Raw genomic sequence first — 20642 nt, 5'->3', positions numbered from 1 at the left:
AGCTAATGTGTGTAATTCGGCCAAGCTATGACTTTCTATTTGGAACGACTGTGGTTACCCGAGACATGGCTTAGCTAATGACTTGAGGTTTCGTACGAAACGAAAATTTAACAAGGAACTGAAAAACTATAAGTTAATACTGCTCCAGAACAATATAATCTGTATTGCTGAAGACCCCTCCAAACTTTAGAAGTATAGCAAGCCTATCAAAGCCCACAGTGTTATTGTGCCAGAGAAAAGTGGGTTGAACAATTTACAAGGGAAATCAATGCTCCCAACAAAACATAGAGGAGTTATTTGAAAAACAGCTTGACCTTGTTCTTTCAAATAAGACGAAATCTTTCCTGGTTGTTCCACCAAGTGTTGTTCAATCTTTGATGCCTAAATTACAGAAACAATCTTCGTATGTTGTGGATTCTACTTCAGCAAGGCACCTGTGAATTGCAGGTTCTTTAATAGAACAACATTTAGCACTACTGTTTTAGATGATCCTTGTTTTTGGTGTAGTCCCTTTGCAATTTTGTATCGGAAAAAACTTCCATCCTTAAGAAGGGCAAAAGAGATGCTCCTCTTTGCAGTTCTTGTCACCCTTTTACCGTCTTATGTACTAAACTCAAGCTCTTTGAATCCTTGGTTTTGCTTGATGCACTTTTGAAAGATGCTGATGCTGCAGTAATTACTTGTTTAAGATGCACATATAGAAATCTGAAGACTGGAATTAAGGGATTTTACGCACGAGAATGTCAAGTCATTCGATGTAGCGTGTGTAGTTGAGCACCAATTAAATGGTGTTAATAGTAATCAGTTGGAAGTTTCTTATGACCACGAGTTCTTCATGCGTCTTGCAAAAATCACAGGTGGTCGTCCCTCTGGAAGTATTATGATTGGAGTAAAAAAGATCCTTGTGTATGTTTTACTTGAAACCAATAATACTTTTCTTGCAGTTGATCTAGGCCGTGTCGTTATTCTTGCAGTTTATATGCCTACTAATTACAGAAACGAACAATCCAACGAACGTTTTACTAAAGCATGTGCAAGAATCTCAAAAAGTTCACATAAAATACGAGCATCTGGCAAAGGCAGTTTACTCTGTGATGATTTGAACACTGACCTCACTACTCCTAGTTTACCGTGGTCCCAGATTTTATTATCATCACTTCCGAAAGATCTATCAGTGGCAGCAAATAGCAAAATTTTACTTATGTTCATAAGAGAGGTCTCTAGACCGTCATAAGACGGTCTAGAGAAAATAGAATAAATTTTCCCTTTAATTGTCTCATTTAATGGAATAACAGTTTTGTCGTTATTTCTGTAATAAAATAAAAATTTATGCGATATGTTTATGGGTGCTATTTTATTAGTTATGTTTATGATTTATGTTATTATTATGATTTACTGATTTTCATTAGAAGAGTAATTTTTAATTTTCGTCATTTTTCTTTCCATACTCCTCTTTGTACACCTTTTGTTTGTAAAAAGGGCATAAAAAATTATTAATATTATATATATATATATATATATATATATATATATATATATATATATATATATATATATATATATATATATATATATATATATATTGACTGATAGATGAATGTCAATATTTAGATGGAAGCGTCACAAACATTAGATGTTTACCCTAAGAACAAAAATTTTTAAATATTAAAAGCTCCCTTTCATCAATAGTACAAATTATGAGCAGAATATGAAGTTTTATAAACATAGCATAAAATCTCATTCAAAATGAAATATATATTTATTTATATTTTATTCTAGGTATAAATCCTGGTAACGGTGGAATTAAACATGGTCTTAGAGCAAGTGACATCGAGGATAGTGGAGATCTTCTTCAAATTCAGTGTATTCCTCTATATTCATTGCTACTTGCTGTCTCTCTGATGAAAATCGACTTGTTTATCCTGGACACTGAGGGTGTTGAGTTTGAAATTTTAAAGACCATTCCTTTCGAAAAGGTCGAGATAGCTGTGCTTATGATAGAAGTATACGGGAAGCCAGAGATAGAAAGGCAGAAAATTCATGATTTTCTTTATGTCGAAGGATACTCTTTTTATCAAACATTTAAAGGTGGAATGCATCCAGGTGATGATATTTTCATCAAGGAAAAATATTTCAAAAATAGTGAATATCAAGTAAAGTCATCGAAACCAAGCTTAAGAGATATATATAGAATAATAACAGGGCAAAAAGATGAAGATATAGATGAAAGTGATTTAGAAACACTTATAAGTCTATCCTTACCTGTTTTGGATGTATAGTCATGCCTATGATCAAATAAAAAAATTAGCTAATTTTATAGCTTACAAGAATACAGATCACCGATGAATTATGTGTTTTTAAGTAAGTATAATATTCAAAATTTTCTAGCAAAGGCTTTTTTAATAAAGTTAGTTTTCAAAGAGCTATGTTGTATTTTTCTATATACTATGGTAATAAAAAACAAGGTATATTGAAAAATGATAAAAAAAGATTTATGCAATGAATTCAAAGGAAATTACATAACTTTGAAGATAACTTTGTCGATTAAAAGGTTTCATCCCTATTTTGAACTATTAGAATTTCAAAAAAGAACTTAAAACGTCAATTAATATTCCCCAGAGTTTCATTGGCTACTTCTAAACTTAAAAATGTTTGTTTCATAAACATCAAGTTCTATGTCTAGTATTATTTTTTTTAGCATACTAATAGTGAGAGAACTTCATTGTAGGAGCTTTGGCATTGAATTCTAAGCCTTTTATTAGTTAATAATTTAGAATTGGTAGAAAAAATTCAAGCAATGGTGTAGGCATAATGCAACAATAAATGACAATTAATAAACAATTTAAACCCAAAACAAAAAGGATTGAAAACAAATGACCAATTAAAACTAAATACGAAAAAAACTGCTATTAAGTAGGATCTAAGATATCATCCACTGTAATTTCAAAAAGAAAAATATTCAGTTCTTTATTAAAAACCATTTTAATTTTGAAATACTTGTCTCTATTTCTCATAATATAAAACCATAACAATAATTGCCCAGATCATTGAAAATGGCAATGGAAGATAGTTTATCTGTTAAATACACACTGACATCATGTCCTGAAAGTTTCAACATTTTGTATTTATTAAATTTATAAAATAGAATAGGCTCAAGATGAATTCATTTTTCACCAAAGTGCAAATTATATTTTCTTCATTAAATCAAAAAGGGGGATTTGGCTCCTCTTTGTGGTAATTTTTGCTTTTTTAAAATATGTAATCGTTATGCATTGCAGTTTCTGATCGTTTTAAGGTTCTTCTTTTATGATAATAAGCGTTTTGTTACATCACGGTGGATTGGTTATTTGTCTTTTTATCTGTTGTAGCTCTTCAAGTCTCTTAGTCGTATTCCTTTTGAATAAACAGTTTCCGAATGTTGGCTTTTCTTTGTTTATGCTTAGAATAGTCTTTTCCATTTGTTAATAATATAATATTTGAAATATTTTCGGTATTTAACTATAAGAATCCTTATATTGGCTTAGCGCTTACACTTGGGAAAAGTTTGTAACATATCTTAGAAATTGTCTGCTGTAGTGTTATGGAAGAATAAATAAAGAGATTAATACTAAAAAACGTGTCTAAAGCCAATATAGACAAAAAATTTAAATGACTTCAGGAATTCTAGACCCAGTCACTTTACAACAAAAAATGTATTGAAACATTGTTTGAATTGAAACAAAAAGGGAATAGTTGTGATAAAAGTCAAAGTCGATGGCCAATTGTAGAAAAAAGCCAAGACAGATTGTTCAATTAAGTGGACAGCCTAGTCAAGGTTAATTTTACCCCTTTGATTGCCGTTGTTACTGTTTCCCATTTATGCTACACCTCTCCGTGCCTGCATGTCCCTCGACAATGCTTAACTAGAGTCAACCTGTTGGAAGTTCTCCCTGGGGAACACACGCAGGTTGTCTACGGGTTGACTACTTGAAAATTTTCTTCTTATGCATGTCACTCCACAATGCTGAACTAGAGTCAACCTGTTGAGCTTGACTCTAGTTCGGTATTGTGGAGTGACATGAGAGGTGTAGCATAAGTGGGAGATGGTAACGTCGGCAATGAAATACCACTACTTTCATGGTCGCTTCACTTACTCAGTGAAGCGGAGGCAAGGCCCTTTGGGGACTTGTTTGAGGTGTCAAGGGAGTCCACCTGCGGGTGGCGCTCTCGATAAGTGCTGAGGACAGTGCCGGATGGGGAGTTTGACTGGGGCGGTACATCTGTCAAATGATAAGGCAGGTGTCCTAAGGCCAGCTCAGGGAGGACAGAAACCTCCTCCCGTAGAGCAAAAGGGCAAATGCTGGCTTGATCCCGACTTTCAGTACGAGTACGGACTGCGAGTAAAGCACGGCCTATTGATCCTTTTGGCTTTAAGAGTTTTAAGCAAGAGGTGTCAGAAAAGTTACCACAGGGATAACTGGCTTTTGGCGGCCAAGCGTTCATAGCGAATATTTCTAATACCACTCTGGCTAATCTTTGCAAGTCAATAAAAATGTAAAGTATATTAAAACGAGGATAAAAACAGCAAGTAAAAAAAGCGTAGATTACGAGGCAAATCGCAAAATTCAGATAGAACAAAAACCAAATCTTAGAAGAAACACAAAACTAAAATTGAAACACCCTCTCGGGAGCTTCAGTATGAGGGGATTTGACTAAAAAATATAACACTGAATGACGATTCAATACTTTGTTTTATGTTGAGCATTTTTTTAAATTTAATCACCTACCAGGTATGATGCTATCAGAGCTTTTATTATATTGCAAAATATGATTTTACGCAACCTTTGCTATAGAACTATCGAATTAGTATTTTTATTATAAATTAAGCTTAGATAAGTTTCTCCGGTGTCCCTATTTAGGAATATATTTTGAAAAATGTGCCTGTTTTATTTCCAATGCCTTCCTGAAGTTTTGCATAGGATCCTTAGTAGAGAAAATCATGAAGATGTTATCAAATAGAATTGAATGATATGGGTTGTCATATACATGTTGATCCAAGGCAGAGTAAAATTCCCAGGCTTTTGGATTGACCCTATGGCCATATCCACTTAGAGCCTGTGTTCTGACACAGCCTGTGTTCTCCCCTAATGGTTTCTGGGTTCTTCTAACATAGAAGAAACCACAAGAACAGAAAATTATATTAACAATAATGCTCTTCAAGATAGAGCAAATTTTGCCATTACCGTTGTTGACAATGTTCGGTTGAAAAAAAAGAAATAGCTGATACACGCTTAGGGTTTCGGAGTTGATGTATCCCTTTTCTGCCTTTTGTTTTGTCTTTTCCTATAATAGGTAACACTAATTTGAAGGGATACACTTGGCAAAAAATGTCTTTTTTATTTCAGCCATGGAAATATGTGAGCTTTTGAATATATTCCTTATAGAGGATCAGCCAAAAGGATATAGCTACTCTTTTTTCCGCAAGGAGAATAGCTGAAACAGAAAGGCAAAAACCTATAATGTGTAGGTTTCATATAAATTGAACATTCAAGAGTGAAAGATTTATTCAAAATTGAGACGTCTAGAAAAGGCAGGTTTCGGTTATCTTCTAGCTCTAAGGTGAATTGAAGGATAGAATCAAAAGTGTTAAAATGAAAGAAAAGGGAGTTAAGTGACATCTCATCATGATCTCAAACAAAAATACGGCCCTTCACAAACTTACACCAGTAACGGTGTTTCAGAGAAAAAAATTTCAAAGTGAAGGTTTCAATAAGCTTCATGAAAAAGTCACCAAAAATTTGAAAGGCTCGTACCCATTGATAAGCCCACAATTGTGAAGAAAAATCGATTATTGTATCGTAGATATAAGGCTATAAGATTAACACCTTTGGTAAAGGTGGTGAAGAAGCCTAATAGTTTCGATATCTAATGTTTTGCAGCCTATTTAGTCAAATTGAGTTCTAGTTTCATTTGATTAGCTAGTACACTTTGTAATATCATAAGAAGTATATATTGAAATAGCATTGAAATTTTTCAACAAGGTTCATATAATTTTTAAGGTGAAAAGTTTGCGTCGATATAAGATGACGAAAAAGAGTGGAGAGCCCTTTTCCCCATCTAGCAGCTGAAGAATTACAAGAAGCCAAACTTGGGCGAAGAGGAACTCTACATTTGAGTATTTATGGGAGACCATGGAATTTAAGAGAAGAAAACCTTTTAGAATAAAATACTTTGTACATATGTGGAGAAATGATTCATTCAGTAAGAAATTACCAGTTCTTTTCGTACTTCATGGGTGAACTTGGTGGAGTCTGAATCTATATGCTCTTAAGTTTGAATGCCAGATAAAATATTCTTAGCTTCTTTAATATATGACTTTTTAACAAGGACTACAATTTTACTCCTTTTGTCAGCCATAGTGATGATGATATCTCGGTCTTTTGTTGAATTTTCTAGACTTTTTGTATCCTGAGTTATTGAGTTTGTGGAATAGGGAATTAAGTCAAGAGAATTCTTAACTGCCTCTCCTCGAATTAAATCTGGATTTTCCAAAGTACCTCTTTAATCAAATACATCTGCCTCCACACTGTAAACTATATTTGAGAAATCTACTGTACAAAATCAACTGTCATTAAAGCAAGACAAATTTTGGTCCCTTGTACAAGATATGTCTTTTTCTGTGTAAGAACCTTAGAAGATAGGCTCTCAAAGGCCAGACCAGGAGAGAATCTAGGAAGAAAACATCAATAATTTCAAAAATTTACATAAGGTAATTTAATTAGCGAAACTAAGCCATAAAGTCTTGGCGGAAAGTCCTTCCAGTTATCTTAGAAATCTTTTGAAAATCTGCCGGTGAGAGGTTTTCTTCTGTACAAAATGTCAAATTTTCAGATCCTAAAAAATTTTTTTTTGAAAATCTGCTCGTTAGAGGTTTTTCTGTACAAAATATGAAATTTTCATATCAAGGTATTAAGGAAAAAACTTCAGCTTTAGGGTATTTTAAAATGTGAATCGGTGACTGAATATCGACCCTATTATTAAATATCCTTTCTGACTGTGTCCCTAGATTTATTAAGAAAAAAAGAAAATTCTAAAACAATGTATTTTCTCTACAACACGGTAAAATTTTTGCTGGTTAATTAGGTTATTTTTTTTTTATAAAAATCATTAATAATAGAATTGGTAATATGATTTGAGTATGCTTATTGTTAATAATTTCTGAGACCACACTTGCCAATTATGACAAAACAGTAAAAAAATTTAAAGAACCGAAAAAAGATAATATTAACAGCCTGTGATTAAAGCAGATGACGATGAATATATTTTGGTCTTGGCCTTTGATTGTCTGCCTTCAGTGCAGAATACTGAATAATGCCAATGAATATCCAAAGTATAATATAAAAAATAAAACAAACACTAAAACTCATTAGATTTTTGTGATCTGGTTTTCAATAATTTTATATTAATGCTTATTTTTGATGAACCTACTAAATCTAATCGTTTCTTATCAATAAACAAATTCCAATTTTACGACCTAATAGAATATGGGACAATATTTTAATTTGTGTGAGATGGGCTCTTAAGACTGCTCTAAACAGATTGAAATATTTAATTACCATTTAATATTGTACTTTCGTTCAGTTACCATATTATTCATCTAAGCCCCATTTATAGTGAACATAATAATTCGTATCGTTCTATTGCAATACACAAAATCATATTTTGAAAACTAATAGAAGCTCTGATGATATCATTCCTGGTAAGTGATGACGTTCTTGCGTTGCTTTGGGACAGTTTTCCGTAATTAGTTTTTGTGTTTGCTTAAGACTTGGTTTTATCTCAGTATCTGGATTTGTGTTGGTATTTTTCTTATGATTTTTTTGCACTAAATATAGTGAAGCGGAGGTCTTCATCAAGATATTTTCATAGCAATTTCCGTTATTTCATTGGCTATTATTATCTTTGTCTCTCTCTTCTTCACGTTTTTTTTTGTTTTACCAATAATTTATTCTTTTCTACGCATGCCCTGAAATTTTCATCTTATTCATTTTTTTCCGTTGCTGATATATTGTAGCTGGTAAGATTGTCAAACGAAGGTGCTGACCAAATTTTTTTATTTGTAATTTTCTTTTTTTCAATTTACGATGTAATCTTTTTATTCTTCGTTAATATTTTTTTTCATTTTGTCAATAATTCGTCATTTCTTTTAAATACCCGGTAGCTTTAAGGTTAATAATTTTTATATTTCTGAGATTTAGCATCTGGCTATTTTTAAAAACTGGATACACTTTATCTCTTTTGACTGTTTTTAATGGTGGCAATATTAGTAGCAGTTGTAGTAGTCCCTTCATTAGCAGTAGCAATCATAGTCACAAAGCAATTGGACTTATAGTTCTAAGAGCAATAGTATAAGTAGTAGTTGCAGTTTCAAGTAGTCAAAGTTGCAATTATTTGGAACTGCAGGTTTATTAGTATCAGTCACACCAAGTCACAATAGTCACTGTTACTGTCTCAAGTAGTCACAGTAACAGGGTCAAGTAATTTCAGGTGCAGTTACTTATTATTATTATTGCAATTTCAGTAGTTGTTGCAGCCAGAGTCACCTCCAGTCTTAGTTGTAGTTCCAAGAACTTGAAAGCCGCCGTTCTCATATACAGTCAAAATTGTGCAAAAATTTTTAGTCTGAAATTAGTTTTGCAGAATCAATTTTTCCAAAAACGGAAGACAAACGAGTTTGAAAACCTTAACATTTGTAAGTCAGAATCACCTATAGCTAGAGGGTTGATTTTTGTTTCAAAATGAATAATAATTTTTGCTTATATTCTCGTGCTTGTTTTTATTGGCTTGTTTGGCTTTATTGGTGATATTTACTTGAGATCAAAAAAAGAAATATAAATTTAAACAATAATTGGAAATGTGAACAAGAATTAGAAATGTGACCAAACAAAAAAAGTTCCATCAGTTAGACATATATTCATTTTGACAGTTGATTGGGAGTTTTACAATAAAATGCAATAGAAAATCAGTTGGAAGTCATAGTCAGCAACAAGCTTCTCGAGATTTCTGGTTTTAACCTACAGAGCGTTAACAGAAAAGTCCTCTTTGGTTCAAACTGGGATTTCAGCTGAAGTGCTCGTTATCTTAATCTCTAATAAGTCTTTTTATATATGCTACGTCTACTGCTGACATGAAACGGTAAGGCATTTATACATTTTTATAATTGCTGTTGCCAACATAGTAACTATACTAGAAGATACAGAAGGTAAAAACATCACCATAACATTCCCTGGGGACACATTGGAAAATGGCCTTCTAGGTATAACTGCTTTGGCTATTAAATAAAAAAGTTTCACTGAAAGAAAGGAGCAACATTAATACTTAAAACAAGCAAAAATTATTCCGTATCTGAAAGTGGCTGTCACCTCCTCAAGACCTCGATTTTTTCAGCCAAAGTTTGACTCTTCGTAACAACTTTACTTGTTAAACGAATAAAAATTCTAGTGTAAAGAGTGAGGTGAGGAGGGGACAGCCCCTTTAATACGGATTAATTTCTGTTTGTTTTAAGTTTTAATGTCGCTCCTAACTTTCAGTTTAAAAAAACAAAAAAACCTGCCCCTTATGCCATTTCTGAATGTTTTTCAGCTAAAAGAGGCTGAAATTGGGCTAGGTAGAATGGAAGGCTTTTTATTTTTTCATCTACAAAATAAACATAAATAAAAATGACACTACTTATAAGTTATTGCAGCAAAAAGAAAATCCAGAAGACTTGTGCTGTAAATTTATGTTATGATTTATATCTTATAAATAAACATATTAATATAACAACTCATGATTATCAAACTAGCCTATCGTATACATAAGAAACAACAACACATACACATAAACATAATACACCAAAATAGTCCTATTAAATATTTTTCAACCAGTTTCAGTCCCAACCCCATCCCAAAAAACTGCGAAAAAACATCAAGAGCTCCCCACCGTTCAAAGTTTGTTAGTTAAACAAAATATTTCAAATTATTTTTAAACTCGTAGGAAGTACCTGCTCTTTCATGTCCACAATCAATCGAATGCCTTTATTTTGCGATATTTGAATACTTTTATAATTAGAAAAGGAATTGCTGGCTTCAATGATAAACAAGGAAAAAATAATGATTTTTAAAATCTTAAAAGGAAATGTTTTTTTTGCACGTCTCAGAATTCGTAGACCCCTAGCCGTTTTCGCACCAACAAAACAACAATTCTTTTACAAACTAATATTATTATCTAAGTAGAAGCCCAAATACTTAATTTCAACAACTTGTTTAATGGGTAAATGTCAAAAAAATACTTTATGGTTATCATTAAGTAACCTACCTGTCCCACTATAGATAATGTAATTTGTTTTGGATGCATTTGATGCTAAGGAACTAACAACTGTAAAACTGCGTAAACGTTCAAGTGCTGAATTAGCCTTATGTATAACCTCCACCAAACAGCTGATAATTACTGTTATTTCCAGTTCTTCTGCGTAAGAGTTCAGCACCCCCCCCCTCCAACATGTGAAGCCAACAAATTAGCATAAAAAAGATAAAGCAGAGGTCAGCACGGAACCTTACCTTAAAATTAAAACTAAATTTGCTTGTTAATTTTGGCAGATTTGGTCAGTATGTAAAGGATTGCCGCATCTTCCATACCTTGCTGTTTACGCTACACCTGTCAGCAATTTTGAAAAAAAGCTTCTTATTTGGGAGTTTGTTGGTTAAACTTATTATTTTTGGATATAACCTATTAATACAGTTAGCTTAATCCCTATTTCCTAGGGATGTTTAATGAAAATTCATTCGTAATCGGATTATTTTTATTTTTTGGCTAATAGTTTTAATATCTGAATTTAATATTTTGAAATTTTAATATTTGAAATTTTAACAGTTTTAATAGTTTTAGAATTCCTTTTGGGCTTAGTGATTTATTCGGAAAAATATTTTCTCACATAGACTTAATAACTTAAATATTTACTTCAATTTTAATAATAAGCGACAAGAGGAATGGTTTTTGGTCACAAGGGCTGTTGTACCTTCTGGATGCTGTTTCGCCCTTAAACTGCGGGAACTAGGTAGAAGGAAACTCCGCTTCCTTTATTTATTGTATTTGGTTCTTATTTTATCAGCTTGGTACTAGAGACGGACATTCTGTCGGCCTCATGATGGATCGTAAATCATTGAATAACGCAGAGCTGAACTTTTTATATCGTTCTATGAAGATTGGTGTAAGATTTGACTCACTAATTAAATGGTGTGTTCAGTTCTATGACAAAGATGGAATTTTGGAAGCAAAACAGACTTGCATGATAAATCTGGATATGAGGAGCGATGAGTTTGACACGTAAAAGAGGAGGATAACGATATTGACATAAGAAAAATATTGACCAGATATGCCAATGATAGGAAATTCTTATCAAAGTTTGCGATTTACAATTCTCAAGAGACTTCCGCTCCTTCAGAACATACAGAAGTGTATATAGTATCAAAAAATCAAGAAATGTGCAAGACAGTTTATAAACTCTGGATAAGTGGAACCAAGTGCCTGTGCTTAGTATTCATAATGGTTCTAGCAAAGTTTCATCTTCTTTACTCAGTGGAGGTAAGAATCGGACTAAGCCGTTATCAACAGTAAAAGCAAGAAAAAATATAACTGACTCTGTATGTGGTATATAGTTAAAAAACAAATTTAAGGACTCAAATCTATGTTTCCAAAAACATGAAACATCGTTCAATGTGGCTTAAGAAATTGCAATCTTTTCCATAGTTTAGAAAGCTACTCAATTGATTGGAAACAAGTTGCAAAAATATGTCTCAATTAAGTCTGTTTAAATTTCTTCCCAAATACTTATATGTAGTGTAAAGAACAAATCTATTTGAAATTGCTGTGTCCAGAAGTAGAAGACCTTCATTTTTATTATATTTCATGCTTAATCTACCTTTTCTTTATTATTTAATTTACAGATTTTCCAGGATACCCGGTGCAAAATTAAATATGCCTCAAACACAGTAATTTGCTATTAATATACTCCGGGAAAAACATTTTAAACGCTCTTTAAACGAAGGATATGACTGTCCCCGTTTTATCCAAATAGGGTGACATGAACAAAGATTCATATATCTGTTATTATAAGTTGATTTTCTATAAACAAAAAGGTAAATCATTATTGTTTCTTATTAACATAATATCTGAAAAACGTAGCCTTTCTTGTTTTTCTAGCTGTAGCTTAAATTTAAAGAAAATTTCCAGCCTGTTTAAATAGTTGAGAAGAAATCCAGTCCATGTTACCAAAAGCATAAAATATCGTCCATAATTCTTCCCCAGAATCAAAGATATATACGAAAACACTGAATAGTGTGTTTTCATATAACCAAATAAACTCAGAATCTGACTTATTTATGAGACCACATTGGCTATGAAATTGGTCTTGCTGGTCAACAAGTGTTCCTTTTATTTTGGTTTAGAGGAGAATTTTATCAACAGGTCTTTGTTATATAAATGAGTGCTCCTCTAAACCCAATTTTGGCTAATTTTTTTACTCTATAAGAAATGCCTGCTGTTCAGTGTTTTCATCTGTCTCCTTGTTTCTGGGGTAGATACACGGACAATGTCTTATAGTTTTTTGGGAACATGGATTGCAGTCCTTAAATTTGTTTCTCAATCATTTAAACATATTTGACCAAAATATTAAATTTTAACTAGATCTGGAAAACCAGCAAAAGCTGTTTATTTACAGATATTTGAGTTTTTGTTCATGTCACCCAATTCCAGTTGAAAGGGAACAGTCTTATCATTCGTTGATAATGTGTTTAAAATTTTTTTGTCGAAGTATATTGATAGTGAATGATTTTGCGTAAGGAATATTTCACTTTTCAAAGAGCTATTCTGAAAAATTTATAAAGAAATTATAAGGAAAAGGCATTTTAAATACAAAAAAGGTAATAAAACCGAAGGTTCTCAACCTTTAGACCCTAGAATTCCAAATGGATATGATTTATTACCCTACCTAACAACTCTCAGGGAGAAAATTAAACACACTTTATTGAAACAAAATATTGCAACTTATATTAAATTAATTAGGCCATTGAGTAACTTTCTAAATTGTGAAAAAGATATGACGCGCAGCACTTTGGTAAGTGGAGTGTATAGAATTCCTTGCTTATGCACTAAATTTTAGGTCTGTAAACACACCAACAATTTGTGGAGCATTTTAATGAGCACCTGAACTCAACAGATAATGCTCTAGAATTTGCAAAAGCTTTGGAAAGTCTTACTTCAGCTCAAACAGAAAATATCGCTGATATTCCAGACCATTTTATACAGTTCGAGGAAACAACAGCAATTTCAATTCAATGGGCTATGGAAGTATTAGAAATAAAAAAGGTACATTTTAACCGGTTAATCAATTCACAAAGATGTTGGTAATACAAATATTGGTCCAATTTGTGATATTGTTTAAAAAAAGAACCGATATTCAATTATAAAGTTTGGCAAAATATGGAAGGGTCCCAAAACATTTTTTTTAATCCAGCTACTTTTGCAATTTCAAGAAGATAGCTAGTAATTTTACATGTAAGTAAATATGTATTATATGTTTTAGGTTAGTCTTTTTTAGTTTTATTTATGTTTTTTGAAAAATTTTCTAGTTTTAGTTTCAAGTTTTTTCTACCCTGAAGATACAGATGAAATATTAGTTTTTTGTTCCGTCCGTTTTCTTCTCTTCGCTATTGTCTATGTATTTGTTTCTTTAAAGTAGAATTTTCGAGAACTTTTAAAGACTTTAAAACCAGATAGTTTGAGGAAACAACATTCAATTCATTTCAAGTCATTTCAATTCAATGGGCTATGGAAGTATTAGAAAAAAAAAGTATTGTCCTAGGTTTACCAGTTCATTGAGATACTGGTAATATGAATATTGGTCCTATTTATGAAATTGTTAAAAAAAAGAACCCATATTGAAAATTAAAGTCCCATAAAATATCCAAGGGTTCCGAAAATCATTTTTAATCCTATTACTTTTGCAGTTTCATAGAGATTGCAGTAAATTGTGTACGTAAATAAATATGTATTATATATTTTATGTTAGTCTATTTTAGTTTTTTATTTTGAAAAATTTTTTAGTTTTAGTTTCTAGTTTTTTCTACGCTGAAGACACTACACTGAAGATACATGCAAAACATGTATTTTTCCTTTACTTCTCATTTACTGGCCGTAGACCCGTTTATCGTCGTCATATTCGTTTTTTAACAAGACTTAGAATAGTTTGTAATGATATAACCTGGTTTTCGAAATTTCATCACAGATAGAAAACTGTAAATTCATTAGTTTAAACTGGGAACGTAAAAAATTCCCATTCCATTTTCTTTTAAATTTAAATAGTGCGCAATTGTTGGTGAGCAATAAAAATATATTATGTATCTAAATTTAAGAGAAGGCAAATCTTGACTCTTAATGTCGTTTTGTCCGGTTTATATTGTTATATTATTATCCTGCTAATCAAGCGGAGTTTGGTTACTTCAAAATTGTCCATTGCTCATCAAATTATTGTATTGTGTACTACAAATAACTTGAATTTGGATTAGACAGATGTCATATTAATGGATAAATTAGAAAGTCTTGTAAATTCAATAGCAATGGAATCCCCATAGACACGCATAAACATAAATATTGTAGTTTTTGAAGAGGGAGTAGTTCAATTCAAAGAGGCTATTGAATGTGCAACAGAGGGTAGTGAAACAGTTGGAGCTTTTCTTTTTCTTCTCCTTATAATTTCTTTGGTTTACCATTAGTGCTTAGGTTCCAGTCCTGTTTCTCTTCTTTTTTCAGGTAAATAAGCTGTTTTCCTTTTCCTAATTTCATTTGCATAGATTTGCCTATAATATATTTTCAAATACAAGTCAGAGTTCTGTTGCAGAGCTAGCAGTTTTGTGATAAAATAACATTCAAGCTATAATCTATCTATTTTAAGAAGAAACTGGCCGTTCTGAAACCAATCCTTTGGGCCGTGAATAATTTTTTTTTACAAAATTTTACACAAAACTTTAATAGTATCAAATTACACAATTTCTATTTTATGTTTTAACTTTTTCTCATTTAGATTAACTTATGACTCTTGATACAGACATCGTAACTACAGATTGTCTAACTCATAGTTAGTTTTATGCTAAAAATTACTCTATTGAAATAAATATTTTGATAGAGCGATTTTTACTATAGTGTCGTTTATGGATCTAACATGTAAGATGAGTCTTATGATGGTGCACAACGTGATTAAAATACTAATGAAAAATATCACGTCACTTAAATGAAAAGTATGTTCCAAAAACTGAGGCTTTAAACAATTTCACTAAAATTCGGGACCTATGTAGATTGTTTTTTCAGGAAAAAAAATCTCAAGGTGCACTTCCAGAAACAGTAGATATTTATTAATAACCAGAAAATTATTGTTCTTTTACATATAATTATCAGGAGCTAAACAGCTTCGCCAAGAAAGCAAGCACTAGGCACGTGGCAGGCTTTTATTTTTAAATTCTAGTTTTTGCTTGTCTTTTAACTGAACATAATATGTACATCTTATTGATGTCATTCAAGCTAGTTAGTTTCGATTAAACTATCTTTTGGGAAAAACTTACACTTCCTAAAACTTGTGTTTTGTGACCTAGAATATTAATATGTCCATATTTTGAACAAAATTTCAACTTCTAGGAAAAAACGTACATACACAATTATTCCCCATTTAATTAATTACAAAGGTGCCCGATTCTGACAAAAAGTTTTAAATACATACACAGTTTTTCATTTATAGAGAGTATCTATATGTGTCTTTCATTACGTTTAAGTTGTGAGGTGTCAAATAAACAATAGAAATTGATATTAGAAAGTCTGGTAAAGATTCACTTCCTCCTTCCTCTTAATGCATCAAAGGACTTTGGGCTTTGTAGGATTTTGCTTTCTTATTGAGATCGTTGTGATTCTAAATATTGCTAATTTTCTAACTAGATATATATGTGAGATATTGGACAAGATTTATGTAATATTGAAGTTGTATATTCAACTCTAAGTGAACGCCAAATATAACAAAGGGTTTAATTGAACTTACCTATTTGAATTTATTTGAGGTTAAACATTGCATAGATAAAATATTTAATGCAAGCCATAAACAAGTTTATTATTTAATGCTGTATTTTAAATTTAGTATTTATCAAATTCAACATTTTAAACAATTTTGTCCAAATTGTACTCACATTCTTTATTGAGATGAATTCCTTGGCGGAAACAAAAATATAGAATCAGAAAAACTCCTCAAATATTATTTAAGACAGAAAATGATTGTTACTAACAATATTTTTATTTTGTTTTAGTAAGACTCTTGTTCATTCTAGATAAAAAAAAAAGGTCAGGTATGGATTCGCCTCCTCCTACCTGTTAATGCACCAAACGACTTTCAATTTTAAGGATTTTGCTTTTTTATGAATATCATTGTGATTCTACATATTGCTTATCTTCTGAATGCAGGTGAATGTGAAATCTTGCACAATATTTATGAAATATTGAACATATATATCAACCATAAATTATTTGTGGATTGGAAGTTATTATTTTGTTCTGAACAAACTGTAATATGTTCCAAGGTTATTGGAACATAAAACCAAAGTGAGTTTTACGTTTGAATGAACATCCATTTCGGGATCAAATGTTATTATTCTGTATAAATATGTTAGTTTTTTATTTTAGTGCTTTAGTATTTTAGTGCTTAGTACTCCTAGCTAAGCTTGGACACTATTAGTATCTTCACATATTGTTTTCCCAAGAGAGTTTCATCTATATTCTACAGTGTAAAAATTTTAAAATTTCCAGTTTAGTATTCTACTGTTCCTGGAGAGTTTGTCTAAAATTTTCAATTCGAAGTCTTTCTAGCATCATCAATTTCCCGGAGGTAGTTGACCTTTCGTAAATTTCAGTTTTAAATTCACCGTAGATACGACTAGATTGTGATCTTTACTTTTGAGCATAATTTATCACCAAATGCCGTATTTGTAATAGCTAGATTTTTATTCCTACCAAATTGAAGCAGTCTGTAGCTAGTTCTGTTTTCTTTTCTTACAACTAATTCACCTAGGCTTAGATACCATCTATCCCTATTTCTACCAACCAGGCCGTTAAAATATTCTAAAAAAAACAACTTATTTCTACTTTGGACCCTGTATTTTTGCTCCTCTAACTGTAATTCAAATTCATCTTAGTTACTAGAATCTCCGTAAGTTGGTTCTACTGGGGCGTATACTTCTACAAAGGATGTCTTGTACTTTTTAGTTAGAAAAGTAACAGTTAGTATTCTATTAGTAATTTTTTCTCAGCCTAAGCCTGATTTAGTAGCTTCTTTATTTAACATAAGCCCCAATCTCTGTCAACATACCCAATCTTTCCTTCCTTAATATGTAAATTTTATATCACCTAATTTCATGCTTCCTATTCTTGATATTTGATTATCTGAAATTCATGGTAAATTCAGTCCAAATCGTCGGAATTTGTCAGTCAAAATCCCAATTCTATAGTTATTTTTTAAAGATCGTAAAATTCCATCTTTCTATTTTCATATTGCTTAGATCACTAAATTATTTTCGCCCCCGGGAAAAGCGATGGTCCAGCCTAACAGCACAGGACAGGTATCCACACATCTTCCCAAGTCTACACCAAAGTGGTTAAGCCTCAACGACCTCCCATATGAATGATGTCCTTATGCATTCCCGGACTCATTTTTGCCAAAACGTTGTTTCCAGCCCTTGAAGATGCTCTTCTATCTAAAAGAATCGAAATCCTGCACAGACATTATCAAGTCTAATACTTCCGACTCAACATACATTCTTTGCTACAAATATTATAATACCATCGGGAGGCAGCCTATAGTAGATAAATTAGCTAGGAAGAGGTTTTTAGGAACAAAAACACCCGCTAAAACAGACAAAGCCCAGAAGAATTATCTATTAATAAGAATCCCGTGTGAATGAAGGGAAAAATTTGGAGAAGGATTGGTTATAATTACTGCTTCTAGGCCTAAAAATGAGTATAGGTCTTGAATAAGTAGTTAAAGGTAAAATCATTAATTAGTAGTAGGTAAAAATATGTCAAGAAAATCAAAGAAGAATATTTAATTAAACAATCCAGCTAGTTCCAAGTTAAAATTTACCATTAACTTACAAATAAGCTTATGGTTCAAAAAGACCAAGCTCATATGAAAGTTGAGATTTATATACTTTATGCCTAAGCCGTGTATTCTTTATAAAATCCAAGATATTGGTATTTAAATAATATGTGTCTCGAATCATTTATAGTAGGCTTTTAATATAAGGGGTATTTTATACCTTTATATCTAATAAAACATCTCTTAGACTGTCACTAAAGTGATTATTTTTAATGCTTCAAAATATTTAAATAATTTCAAATTTAGCAATTTCGATTTTCTTCATTTTACTGTTTTTATTGAAATAAATTTCCGACTTTTGATATTTTCAGCTTAACCGCAATACTCCTCTTTGAAAAAAGTCTTCTCCTGTTCTTAGGGTTATAATTTTAAAAGAATTTCTTTACATCTTCAAAGTGTTCCGAAGAGCCGTAGATAAATTTTTTTATTATTTCTACCATTTAAGAAGAATCAATACTTACTCTTTTACAAATTTAAAAGCCTACTATTGTATTTGATAGTTGAATTAATCAATGTTTCTCTTGCTACTTTTATCCATATAATGGCACCACCAAATAATTGGGTTAAAAGAATGAACAAGATTCTTGTAAATCAAATCTAAATAATATTTTGTAGTAACAATTATTATCTGTTTTAAATAATGTTTTAGCAGTTTTTCTGATTCAATGTTTTTTCTCGCACCAAGGAATTCATCTCAATAAAGGACTTGAGCACAATTTGGACAAAATTGTTTAAAATACTTACTTTAATAAATAGTAAATTTAAAATACAACATGAAATAATATACTCGTTTATGGCTGGCATTAAATACTTTACCTATGTAGTGGTTAAGATCAAATACATTTAAATAGGTAAATTCCAATCAGCCCTTTGTTATCTTTGGCGTTTATTTTGAGTTTAATATATAACTTCAATAATTCATAAATCTTGTCCAATATCTCACATATATCTGTAGTTAGAAAATAAGCAATATTTAGAATCACAACGATCTACATAAGTAAGCAAAGTCCTACAAAGCAGAAAGTTCTTTGATGCATTAATACGAAGGAGGAAGTAAATTTATACCACACTTTCATAAATTAATTTTACGCTAAGTTTAGCTCTTTACGCTAAAGTTTTTAATTGTTTTATAAGGTAGAACTGTGGCAAAGAGTCAAACTTTAGCGTAAAGAGCGAGGGATTGCGGAAGGGACAACCCATTTCATATACGGAGTAATTTCTGTTCGTTTTAAGTTTTAATAACACTCCTCACTTTCAGTTTAAAAAACTAGTTTTTTTATTTAATTTCTTAACGTTTTTGAATTAATACATTTTTGATTTTGGCTCTCCGCACATAAATTATTAAAATAAAATTTGTATATTAATTTTTCTTGGCTAAACGGCTTTCTCTTAATTTTGATCAGACAATTTTGAGAAATAAGGGGTGGGGAAGGAGGCCTATTTGCCCTCCAATTTTTGGTTACTTAAAAAGGCAACTAGAACTTTTAGTTTTTAACGATAGTTTTTATTAGTAAAAAATATCCGTAACTTAAGAATTAACTTACGTAACAAACTTTTATATTCTTATGTTTTTATTATGTATATGAGGGGGTTTGTCCCCTCGTTAATACCTCACCTTTTACACTAAATCTTAAGTTTTTTCTTAATTCTTTAAGAATGACCCCTGAATCAGAAAGGCCGTAGAATAAAAAGTTGAAATTACTAAAAATACTTTAGCATAAAGAGAAAGGTATTTATATCCTCCTAAATACCTCGCTCTTTATGCTGAAGTATTTTTAGAACTCCTCATATGCGTAATAGTCTCTGTTCGTTTTAAGTTTTAATGCTACTCCTTACTTTCAGTTGAAAAAAACTTTTTCGTGTTTATTTTTTCATTGTTTTTTTATAGTAATGCTAGAAAATCCCGCGCCCTTTTCATTGAATTTATCTTCCCCCATGGCATATTGCTCCAAGAGAAGATCCTCCGACATTGCCCCCTCCCCTCAACCCCACCCCAAACCAAAAAAATCCCCCTGAAAACGTCTGTACACTTCCCAATAACCGTTACTGTATGTAAACACTGGACAGAGTTTGTAACTTGCAGCCCCTCCCTCAGGGGCTGTCGGGAGTGAGTCTTTCCAAAGACATAGTTAATATGTTTTTCGACTATGCAGAACAAAAAGGCTATCTCAAATTTGAATTCATTGACTTTGGGAAAAAATTATTGTGGGAGGGGGCCTAGGTGCCCTCCAATTTTTTTGGTCACTTAAAAAGGGCACTAGAACTTTTCATTTCAGTTAGAATGAGCCCTTTTGCGATATTCTAGGACCACTTATTCGATACGATGACCCCTGGGAAAAAAACAAAAATAACAAATCAACACGCACCCGTGATCTGTCTTCTGGCAAAAAATACAAAATTCCACATTTTTGTAGATAGGAGCTTGACATTTTTGCTAAAG

The 20642-nt window shown here is 31.6% G+C and overlaps 2 protein-coding genes across 2 annotated transcripts; one reads left to right on the top strand and one right to left on the bottom strand.

The window, feature by feature from the left end:
- Positions 1–1779: 1779 nt before the first annotated feature.
- On the top strand, positions 1780–3418 carry LOC136040228 (uncharacterized; the record flags this gene model as incomplete). Its single annotated transcript, XM_065724422.1, is given in 1 exon segment — positions 1780–3418. A coding segment is annotated over 1 exon segment (500 nt), but the record flags the coding sequence as incomplete, so codon positions are not given.
- Positions 3419–4125: 707 nt separating this feature from the next.
- Positions 4126–4482, bottom strand: LOC136039997 (uncharacterized). Its single transcript, XM_065724062.1, has one exon. It carries the CDS (start codon positions 4480–4482, stop codon positions 4126–4128), a length of 357 nt encoding a protein of 118 aa, XP_065580134.1.
- Positions 4483–20642: the final 16160 nt, after the last annotated feature.

This window comes from Artemia franciscana, chromosome 20 (assembly GCF_032884065.1).
Source record: "Artemia franciscana chromosome 20, ASM3288406v1, whole genome shotgun sequence".
NCBI classification, from domain to species: domain Eukaryota; kingdom Metazoa; phylum Arthropoda; class Branchiopoda; order Anostraca; family Artemiidae; genus Artemia; species Artemia franciscana.
The sequence above is the reverse complement of the archived record's forward strand: the minus strand, read 5'-3'. Positions and strand labels throughout refer to the sequence as shown.